This window comes from Nycticebus coucang, chromosome 8, assembly GCF_027406575.1.
Source record: "Nycticebus coucang isolate mNycCou1 chromosome 8, mNycCou1.pri, whole genome shotgun sequence".
NCBI lineage: Eukaryota > Metazoa > Chordata > Mammalia > Primates > Lorisidae > Nycticebus > Nycticebus coucang.
This window is the reverse complement of record NC_069787.1, coordinates 73904705-73916916: the sequence shown is the minus strand read 5'-3', so window position 1 is coordinate 73916916 and position 12212 is coordinate 73904705. Positions and strand designations below refer to the sequence as shown.

The 12212-nt window shown below is 34.2% G+C and overlaps 1 protein-coding gene across 10 annotated transcripts in view; it reads right to left on the bottom strand.

Annotated features, from left to right (window-relative positions):
* Positions 1 to 12212, bottom strand: part of RBMS3 (RNA binding motif single stranded interacting protein 3) — a 793177-nt gene that overhangs the window by 79276 nt on the left and 701689 nt on the right. For 8 of the 10 annotated variants that reach the window (XM_053599626.1, XM_053599630.1, XM_053599632.1 and 5 more), the window contains 2 exons: positions 10343 to 10453; positions 2736 to 2783 (listed from right to left, as the gene is read on the bottom strand). In XM_053599626.1, coding sequence (XP_053455601.1) covers positions 2736 to 2783; positions 10343 to 10453 — 159 coding nt within the window. The remainder of the gene's footprint in view (positions 1 to 2735; positions 2784 to 10342; positions 10454 to 12212) is intronic. The other 2 variants (XM_053599631.1, XM_053599635.1) reach the window with 1 other exon arrangement.

Below are 12212 nucleotides of genomic sequence, written 5' to 3'. Positions count from 1 at the left end.
CGACATTGTGTTATAATAACTTGTTTATATCTAACTTCCTAACTATACCCTAAATTAGGAGGAAGTTGCACCCTCCAGAATTTAGCACAGTGATGACTACCAGATAGGCTTCCAATAAATATTATTAAATGAATAAAAGAACAAGATGACACATCTCAAAAACAAAGGGTCCCTTCCACAAATCAAATGCATGCTGACCTAGGTTTAGTGTATGATGTAGTGGTATTTTCCCCCAAAATACCAAGTGACTTGCTATCACCTAAAAATACCATACTTTTTCCTGTCTCCAAGTGTTTACACATTCTTTTTCATTTTTGCCTAATACACCTTCTCTGTCTTGTATAACTTGGTCTTTCTTCCAAATCCAGCTCAGAATTTATTTTACAACCATATATTCAAATCTTCTTTCTAAATTTTTATTTCTCTGCTCTTTATTCATTTAACATCACAAATACCAACAACATCATTAAGCCATGATTTTTTTTACCAGTGGTTTATTTTTCACTTATCTTTGTATCCACAGTTCTTGAATATAGCACTCAGAAGTTGTTCAATAAATTTTGAAATATTGATTGAATGAAATTAGGTTGGGTCATGTCTCTATAATTTATCAAGCAGAACTCTAATAAATTACAGCAATTTAATTGGCTCCTATGCTGACAAAAATTGATTATTTGTGTTCTCCAATATTGGCATCTTAGACAATTTGGAAAAGATAAGTAACAACACTCTTGCCTATTTCTCTTCCCTGATATGGTCAAATGCTGGAGAAAAGATATTTAATTGTTTAAAAGTCTCTGAAGTTGTTTCACCAATCAATTAATAAACATTCTACAAAGGGAAGTGCATTTCTATCTATGGGTAGACAAAGTAAGTTTGTGAAAATTTTTAACATATCAAACCACAAATCAAATTTTAGAAGGAGAAACTAATAGTTAAATCACCAAAAATGTTATTTTTCATATCAACTATATATTGAACCTTTCCTTTGTACTCTATAAGGCACAATTTTTTTTTTATTATAAAGAAAGTACATCAGATTTGGGCTTTCTAGCTACTCTATGTGATTCTTATTTCTTCCTCAAATACACACAAAGCTTCCAGATTAAGTTTCCTAAAATACTACTTTCAGCAAGTCATTTATATGCTCAAGAATTGTCAGTGGCTCTTGTCTGTGGAATCAGATGAGAACTACCAAGCTTAGATTTTTCAGCCGGATATTCTGCCTTAATTGATTTGTGTAGAGCCTGACACATGACTGATATCTAGTAAGTATTTTGATGTTTTCATTGCTTTTTTGTTTCATTGTTTTAAAGATAAAATCAGAAAACCTATTTGAAGTAAAGTTCCTTGTGACTTTGATTATTTTAAATATTGGTAAATTATCAAGAGTAGATGCTTCTTGTGCAACAAAAATGCTACGTGTTAAATGAAGTAGAAGATGTATACATTAAAAAGTCTCTTCCCAGGAGTTAGGTATCCTAAATGAAACAAGCACATTAAGCTATGAGAAAAGATAGGTGATATTTTAATTAGTGACAATTTATAGAGATATTGAGTTCACAGTTTCATAGCTGAAAGCTAAATCATTGGGACATTCTTAATTGAAGTTCCGAGATGACTATTCAGCTATGAACAAATCAAAACAAGTCCATAAGGCATTAGAAAAGGATAACCCTTCAGACATGCTGGATTAAGCAAGCAGACTGGCCTCAAGCAAGATGATCTCTGCTTGAAAACTGCCATCGGATTGCCAGACTCAAGTGCCTCTTTAGATCTTTGGGCCTATTTCCAGCCTTTCTTTCTTGCTCTGTCTTTCCAGCTCCCTTCTTCATTTCTATTGCATGCCCTTGCCATCTAACACACCAAAGGATCAAAGAGTTCAAGGTCTTCAGATTGCCAATGTTTTATTTTAGTTAAAAAAAAAACAAAAATGAAAATTGTGCCCATTTTCCTCTCTGCGAGAAATCAAAATTTATAATTAAGGTGAAAGTATAAGAAGATCTGTGCAGTCCAAAATAAAAACCCACCTCTTCACATACATATACCCTATTACAAACTTCACCATTTTGTTTTATGCAACAACTTAAATATGGCTAATTATAATTAAGATGTTAATATGTTCTCAAATCAACCCACGCCACTTTGTTGTACAAATGGAACAATGTCAGCTTCTCTTTCAATATCCAAAACATCATTTTTGGAACAAATTTGAAGTTTTGATTCATTCAACAAACAATTATATTGAGCACCTACTATGTGTCAGACACTATGCTGGGTGCTGAGCAAGCAAAATGTGATAATTTTCCAATTTCAGAAGAATTCTGGTCTCTAAAGCAGTGCTTCTCAAACTATTTTTTATTCATCTGTGCCTTCTTTTGCTAAACAAAATTTTTCTCTCTCTTGTCAGAAATTCCGAAGACCTCTTGTCTAACACAGGGAATCACTGACACACAGAACATGGACTTTATTTTCTGTGTATCCTTGATAGACAAAGTATCTTTGAGATTTTATGTTTTATTTAAAAAGAATGTATTTCATTTTGCAGACATAAAACTGTATTGTACTATTAAAAATATTTTTTCTGAGCTACATATGCCCCCTTCCAAAGTGAAATTCAAATGCCCTACACCCACCCCTGTTGAGAATCACTGCTTTAAAGAGTTTCGGAGAAAACCAGGCAACCTCCATCTCTCCCCTCCAATCCAGTCTTAAAGGAATTAGAATTTTCCTACCTGACACAACAGCTGGTGGAGTATCATAATCCTGTCTTGTGATTGAATCTTTGAATGAAAAGAGCATGAGAAAGAATGCAATGAAGTACAAAAGAAAATAAAATAGAATCATAGTTCTAAAACTTGGAAGGGCCCACTGTGTGTTCTATGGTTGAGAGCCCTGCTGCCTTCAAGCAGTCAAGGCATTATGACCCCTGGTCTATCTATAGGTGATACCGTGGTCCCCATTACTAACATACTGGGCTTGTTGTTAGGACCCGTGAGCACTGCTGAGACAGTACAGTTTGTGCCAGAACATTGTTATTTTCCACAGTGTGTGTTTGTTCTTTCCCAAAGGAATCAGTGTAAAAATATCATCTCCGGTGGCTGACACAAGAGTTCTACAAGGCAGCCCAACGGAATGGGGGCCCAGACCATGTTATGGAACAAAATCCTGGAGAACAAAAGAAAGAATTAAAATTTAAAAGAGATACAAGAAAAAGGTTACATATTATCATTCTGTGGAGGCTAATGAGTTTTGAAGCTAAAATTTCATCATTAATCTCTCAGCTCCAACTCTGATCCCAGTGGTTGTTGGTGAGGTATATTGGTGGTTACGTTCTGTTCAAGGCCAAGGAGCTGTATGTGCCATAATTGTGGGAGTGAGATACATAGAATAGAATCTACTGAGCAGATGATTGCTGTCTCTATCCCAAGTGTCCTGACATGGGAGGTGTTCTAAAGAAAGCTTAATTAAACTACATGGCAGTCATTTCAAAATTGGGGGTTATATAGGGCAAAGTATAAAAGCTTGTTTGAAGATGAAAGGTTTGGCTTAATACAATTTTTTTTTTTTTTTTTTTAGCCAGGGATTTTAAAAAGGAGAGTGGCCTTAGGTCCCCCTTCTAAAAATGGAAAATTCTAATTTTGTCCCAACTCCTGTTGGGTCAGTTGTATAAAAGGGACCCGGTATTGTTTACATTCAAATAAACTGCCAATATATATATTCTTATGTGACCCTTATTCCATTTATATAACCTTTTTATTTTTCCATTTTAAAAGCTAAAAAAGCTAAAATCCCCAAATTTCATTTTTCCCCTCACTGGACAACTTTTGGACTATCACAAATTTCTCACTTTCATCTCCTTGACACAAAGGATAATGTTAATCACTCTTTCGTGAGTAAATGGCATATGAGAAGACAAATTAGAACTTGAACATCACAAGGCACTTTATGCAGCAAGAGCAAACACGATCAAAAGATTCAAATGCAAATAAACCAGACTTCTGAGTTGCTTTACTTCTAGCATCAGGTATGTGAACTAGTGAGTTGATTATCATCCCCCACTCTAGAAAAAGAGAACCATTTTTTAAAGTCTCCCAATGTTTTATTAATAGAAGTGTTAATTTCTAGTACCTTTTTAAGAACTGCAATCACACACATTTACCACTCAAAACAAACAAACAAAGGCTAATTTTTGAACCGTGCCACCAGTCATTTTATAACATTTTTAAAATAAATACTAAAGCAAATAATGTTCATTGTTGAATGGCTATAGAGAATAGAAAAGTATGATTAAAACAGAAATTACTCCTTATCCCATCGCTTAGAAATAGTCACACTTGTTTTGTATTTCTCCACAGCCTTATATTATAAATATTTGTTCCTAGTTGATATTGTACTCCACACATGAAAATTTACATACAGCTTTATTTGATTCAACATTATAAATAACCCTTTCTCCTGATTATTTTATACTCTTACAATTCCATGCTGCATTCCATTCTGCTTTATGGATGGATTATGGTTTATTTATACATTGTTTTATATTAGACATTACAAAGGACATTGTGCCAAACATTTCTGAGGTAGAAAGCCTTTTCTGTTATTTCAGAATATTTCTCTAGATTAACTTTTCAACATGATAGCTAGTTGGTCAGTTAACAGGTGTTTTGAAATGTCTTGACTACCTACCTTGCTATTCAACTGATACTTACACAAATTTAGAGTCTTCTTATTAAGAAATCAGTGTTTGAGAATGCGTATTTTCCTACAGTTTTACCAGGAGTATGCACCATATTTTGACAACCTTATTTAATGGAATGTGTGTGTGTGCATGTATGTGTGAGTATATTTGATAAAATTGCTGTTTTTATTTATTGGATTAAATTTTTTTCATGTGCTCACTGGTATTCTACTTTATCCTTCACCAACTCACTGTTAATGTTCTTTGGTACTCTTTTTACTGATTTTCTCTTATGTTTCTATTTTATTCATTTATTTTAAACAGCAAAAGTTAATATTTGCAAATAAATTGTTTGAGACTTTCACTTAAGACCTATTCATTTATTATTTATATTGTAAGATTACTTTAAAGGTCTTTTATGTTATAATAAAACTAAACCAATTTTTTCAAAAACTATTACATTTTCATTTTTATCTATATATTCTTTTTTTATATTTGTGTGTTTTAATTACTGGTAAGTTTTGCCCCCTCCCCCCACAAAAAAACATTTTCGGAGATATACTTATTACCATTCATTTATAAAAGTATTTTATGAATCAGGAATCTATTTAACTTTGCTTCTTATAATTCTCCGTTTTAATACTTACATTTATACCTAATAATGGGAAAAAGGGTAATATCTAAGTAAAGTGAATAATTCAGGATTTTTATCTGATATCATCAGAATTTTAGAGCAGTAAAGAAGAGGCATGATTAAAAATATACTAGCAAACTGTGATGAACAAATGGAGTTCAATTACAAGGTTATTTTTGTGAGTGGCTATGGTTACACCATGGGAATCCAATGATGTCAGAGCTCACTAGTGGCTGACAGAACACAAGCTGAACTATAGATAAGGAGACTGGAGAACAAAAACATTTTTTTTCCTTTCAATAGAGTCTATTGATGCTGTTAGCCACTGGTGACCATCTCCTGAACAAATGAAAAGGAGATAAGAAACTTGTAAAACAAGAATGTCATGCAATTTAGAGGTTCTCATAACACAGTAAAATCTCCAGTGGTTTCTGCTAAAGCTTACAATAAAGTGATAAGAAATTATGGATAATGGGGCTTTGGTTCCATCATGGGAATATTGTGACAAAAAATAAACAAAAGCAAAAAATCTAGAAAAATCTTTTGAGGTCACCAGAGTCCTGGAATAAAACAATTACAGCTAAGTACAAAAAATTCATGTTTACAAGGCCTATAGATTGTGTTTAGTTTAAAAATAGTTAGAAAATTGAACAATAAATAGTTAAGGTGGAAAATTTTAAGAGAAAGTTTAATGAAACTACATGGCTTGCATTTCAAAATTTGGGATCATGGGTAATAAGATATGTCTGCTTTTGTGAGCAGAAAAAAAGGAACTTTGGCTTAATATAATTCCTTTAGGCAGGGATTTTAGAAAAAGAGAGTGGGACTTAGCCTGTGGCCCAGGGTACCCCTTCAAAAAATTAAAAATCATAATATAGCTCCAGCTTCCATCAGCCCTGATCACTGTCTATTCCAGATTGACCTGTCCACTCTGCTCTTAGCTCCCATCTGTTTCTGGAGTTACGGTCCCTATCTTACTCTTGATTTATCAGTGCTCACACTTCATTTTACAGAATTTCAGTAAGCTCAGATGTCTGAAAACCTGGGAAAGTTCTGGGTATGAGAAAGATACAGATAGTTTTAGATTGACTCTCTGGGGAGAATGGACTGGGACAAATTGAAATTGAAAGCAGGAAGGGCAGTTAGGAGAATATTACAAATAGTGAAATAAGGCAGGGCAGGGACTCTAGAAATGTGAAGGAGGGCATTTGGCAAATGTCTATGAGATAAAATTGGTAGGACTTGAAAAGTAATTATATATGGTGGTGATGGAGAACGAAAGGGTCTAGGTTGAGTCATAGATCTATGGTTAGGTCCTGGGCAAATGGTCGTGGCATTGACTTGAAAGGTAACAGGGATCAAGAACATCCAAGAGGAAGAGGTTTCCATTGGGAGAAAGCTCAGAGAAGCTCATGAGATTAGTTTGGGTGACATTGCCTTGGACATGTTTGAGGGAGATTTACATGGAGATATTTATCAAGTAGTTGGAAAATGAGACTAAAATTCTAAGATGAGGTTAGCTTTGGGGACTTCAATTTAGGGGTTCTCAGTGGAGAAAGCAGGGTTTTAAACCACAAAAACAGATGAGATTGATTAAGAACATCATACGGAACAAGGTATTAAAAATGAAACCCTGGCTTAGCAGCCCGTGAAAGAAAAGAAGACAGAATGGCCTCATAGGTCTGAGGAGAACCAGAAAAACCTTGGTCCAGAGTCACAAACTGGGAGCTTTGGGGACAAGCTGGGCCCAGTGTTCAAATATAGGAAAATCTCACATAAAAATTCAAATATTCCTCTCATTTTCAAATATTGGAAGGTGAACTCAGCCAGGGTTTGTTTGCCCATGTGGCAGTAGCCACCTGGAGGTGAATAGCGCTGCCCTGTCTAGACAGCATCCATAATTCCAGGCTGCTAAAGGCACCACCTCTTGTTCTGTCTGCCTAACATTTAGGCAGAAATAGAATTATTATTGCCCTGAAAATCTCTCTGAAATACAGTCTCCAATGTCATATATATGTATGTGACATGGCTATGTTCATGACAAATATTAACAACTTTCCGGGTTTTTATTTGTTTTTTTTTTTTGTTTGTTTGTTTGTTTTTGCATGAACTCAGCTTCACTCACTAAAATGACTTGGCTAGCCTCAATAGGCTTTTGAGCTTGAAACACTGGAAGAGTATGTTAACAGCTAAAGAAATGAAGACTTTAAAGAAAATGAGCTCTATCAAGTGAAATAGAGCAGGTCAGTGAGTCCCATCGTGAATGTGACAGGAGTAAAATCCCTCTGGTGATCTGGAGTAGCAGCCCCTGGAACTAGTAGAGAGGTAAGAGCAGCTCATTTGATAAGCCCGTACTGGGCACCACACACTGGATTAGGTATGCTGCATGTATCAATCCATTCAATATTTACAGCATCCTGAAAGGTAAATATTAGTTTTCCCACTTTGTAAAAGAGGAAGCAAAAGTTCCAAGAGGTTAAGTGACCTGCCTAAACATGCATAGCAAATAACAGGGGCAGAGCAAGGCTTGGAACTAAAAGTCACTTACGAAGCCCACTAGTGTTTCCATGATACCAGGCTACCTTCCTATCAATCAATATGTTAGAAAGATGCAATAAGGTGAAAAAAAAAAACTTAAAAAATTACCTGAATGGCATAATAGTTACTCCAAATGCCAATCAAAAATTCAAGATAAAAGGAATCATTGATGACATATCAAAGTGCTAGAGTGAAATCTAAGAAAAAAATATACCAGTCTTCTGGGCATTACCCACACTCAATAGTATTTTGTTAAATAAAAAAAAAAACAAAAAACAAGTAATACTATTTTCTCTCTGCCTCTCTAAAACTTTATTAAATTTTAAACATTCCCATAACATGTTATACAAATATTATAATGTATCTAAGAATTATTTAGTACAAATGTAAAGGGAATATAGAAAAAGAAAGAAAAGAAAAAATGCTAGGGAAATTTGGTATTAAACATAAACCACATGCTTAAAACTTTTACTCTCCAAGAAAAGGTGTGGTATATATCATTATTAAATTATTTGGCTATCTATCACCAGCTGTGAAAAGTTGTAGTCTCATATAAATGTGTTGTTGAAAATGCTCAAATGTAAAATCATAATGTATGTTACCAAATCAGTAACTTATAATTATGAGTTGGTTCTGTATCTTTTAGCTTATCTTTCAATTTCCTAATGGATTCAGTCATAGTTAACTAGTTCTTACATTTGTACTAGTTTGCAAATGTGATCTTCAGCAAGTCAGCTAGCTTTGCTTTTGATTCAAATGAGTAAAATTTATAAAGTGTTTCTGTTTATGCTTTGCATTATAACTCCATCTTTTATCAGATTATCATTCGATACAGTAAAATTGCATGACTTCCCTCATTCAGAATTGTTGATCACTAAAGGAGAGAAAGGCTGATAGGGAGGAAAATCTATAGTGGAAAAATGAGAAACTTCAGGCATCCCAATACTTGGGACCTGCTTATTAGTAATATCACAAAATGCTTCCAAATAATTCTTACACATTGCCAGAAGGGATAAAATATTATCTTCAAACTCTATCTCCCTGATAAAAATTAGCTGTACCATAATATATAACTAAATGTATCTTAGACATGACTTCTAAAAGTGTAGGTCAAAAACATAAGAAATCATTTGATCTAGCCCAAGCATTCAGACAGGTAAAATATTATAAACAGTCTTTTATAGGTGCTGCAAGTGAGGCCTTAGAGATAGGTACTGTATGTTAACAAAATCACATTTCTTTCTTGATTCAGTGTATTTGCACTGAGGTATGTTCAGTTTCTTCCCATTAAGGATAGATTCAGATTTCTTCCCATTAAGCCCCCAGTGGACATGTCAGAAACTTCTTGTATTCTAAAAAGCCTATGAATCAACATCTATTTGGTAAGCAAGGCTTTGAAATGGGATAAAATTCCTAATACACAACTGTGTGCACAGCATGCACAGATATTTGGAGGTGAAGTCAGCATAACTGAAGAGTCACACTGATGGTGACATCTAGGCGTAAATAGAATCCTGACATTGAAGGGGTAACATGTTTCACGTGACTCACACTACCAATGGGTAGAGAAAAATTGAGACTAGAAGATATTGTTTTCCCCCAAACAGAGAGAGACTACAGGGCTCCATGAAGATTTAGATCTAGGACTCCTAACTCCTAGTCAAGCGCTCTTTCTATTATATTTAAACTGCCCCAGTTAGAAGAAAATACTATATGTTTTTCTTTCTACATCTTTAAAAATGACAAGATTATCTGCACTAACAATTGTGGAAAATAAAATCATTATTGATGATTTCTTTCCTGAAAATCTGGGGAATAATCTTTTTAAACATCAAACATAAAGTTTTGCCTATGATTTAAAATGCCCCGTTGATATAAAATTGAGGCTGCCATAGGCATTTTTCAATACGCTTCTGGTCAAAAATTTCAACTTAGCATGTTAGATACCTTTTCTTCTTTCAACACCATATATGTCAACATATCCAAAAGGAAGATTAAAAGAACTCAATTATATCAGGTTCTCAATTACCTTTCATTAAGGTGAACTTTGAAAAATAAAAAGCCCCTTATATCAGTCACGGAGTTTGCCTCTGACTTGTAAATAACCTGAGGAGAACATATTGCCTGAACTGGTAAGAGCTGGGAAGGGAAAACCAGGCTCAAGAATATGAAGTCACAGGGTCGAGTCTGGCAAGTACAGGCCAAAGGACAACTTTCCAAAAACAGACATTACACTCTGATGCATTGTGCCATATGAACAAAAAGTAACTGAAATTTAAAAGTGAAACAGGAGAATCTCAGCTTTGATGTAGTAAATGTACAGTGCAATTGAACGTGCATACAGAATGAAGCTTATTCATACATAGTAGAACCTGAAAGGTGTATTAGTCAATGATACAAAAAAAGTTTCTGATGTCAGTGAAAACAGACGATATAACACCTTGTCAAAAAGTTCAAGAAGACAAAACAAAACAAACGCTTCAACTCACCGTTCCTGTTGTGCCCAGTGAAAGGTGATTCATCTGCTGTGTCAGGGGGCCCATCATGTTTGCTGGCTGCATTGACATAGGATGGTCCATTGTTGGGGTAATCACAGCACCCTACAAGCATATACCACGTTCATTTGAGAAGATATTCTATGAGGAAGGACACTTTTTCAGAAAATAATAAACACAGTAAACTATTTTCATGTGTTAATATCAAGTGCTTTTACTTTTTAGTGAAAAGGCTAAATTTAACTGTATATAATTTTTAAGTCTGTCTGTGTCATTCTGTGCTTATTTAAATATGTGGCATTAACAACCTTCTTTACTTTGATGTAACTTATGTGTGATGTGCTTAAAACATCTGTCATTTACATTTTCAACATTTGATGTGTAATGTATTCAAAGAAATCATATATCCTCTCTCCCATTGTTCTAAATATAAACTTCTCTAACTAAAAATATGTATATATTAATCAAATTCTCTAACTTTTCTTGATATTGAATAAAGACTTTTGCTTTACTCCATTTACCCATGATTTTTATAGATAACTCCTGATCACCACAGTGCAATCTACTCCTTGAAGTGATAATGCTGGCCTGCCTGAGTTTCTTGACTAGATAGATCTCTTTGAAGGACATACTAAAATCTAACCTTAATGATCTAAAAATCAGAGTTACTATTTCCCATTTGTTTTTCTTCTCATCTTGGGACCTATTTAATATGTATGCTTTTGAGACAAGACAGGATAATGAACTTTGTTAAAGCTGGTCAAACTTTTATGTCCATCCATAAATTAGAATTTTTTAAAAGGTGAAAATGTCAAGTTTTTTATCAGGTATTACAGAAAGCAGATTTAAAGAATATGGTTTTCACCAACATTCTTGGGAATATAAGAAATAATACACTATTTTAAAAACTTCCATCCACGGGCAGTGCCTGTGGCTCAAAGGAGTAGGGCACCGGCCCCATATACTGGAGGTGGCAGGTTCAAACCCAGCCCCAGCCAAAAACTGCAAAAAAACCCCAATAACAAACAAACAAACAAAAAAAAAAAAAACTTCCATTCATACATAAAGTGTCATATGGCTAGTGAAGAATGGAGCCAGGCCCTATTACCCTTACATTCCTTTATTCCTACCCTATCACTCTCCCTTAATTAATTGACTTGGAGAAACAAAATTAAAAACTAAGATTGGATGGAATCTTTGATAGTATAGAATTCCAATGTTTATTTTAAAGATTATAGTAAAAGCAGAATCTCATGCTATAACAATCCATTAAAATACTCTGTCATAATAAAATGATTGTGTATCTGAAGAAATTATTTTTCCCTAACCATTATTTTTACATTGACTTTTTTTATATCAGTAAACATTTTGGAGGAATAAAACTAGGACGGCAAGATATCAGCACCTAATTACGCACAAGCAATTATTACCTAAAACACTTTTGCTCAGGCTGCTCGAATTCCTCCTCGTATTATCCAAATCCAACTTCCTGACTGTATCTGTTAAAAGTTCAGGCTACCACTCACCCTTTGCCTCTACATTAATTTTGAAGCCGAATAGAAACTGAGTCAAATCTTTGGAAATGCTTTGTATAGTTTTGTTCATAAGTACATCTGGACTTTTGAGCAGGAATCAATCAGAAAATATATATTTTATAGATCTTGCAGCTTGTAACTACCCTTAACTGTGCATTTGCATTGTTTGAATTTTGTGATGCTTCTGTGAATTATCATTCATCAGGATGATTCATTAGCGAGAAACATGATCCGATAAGCTTTTATTTAATTATAATTCAGGGACACATCCCTTTTCTTTCTGCTGCCTGAATCTCTTTAACAAAAGCATCTTTACTTTTTCCTTTTTT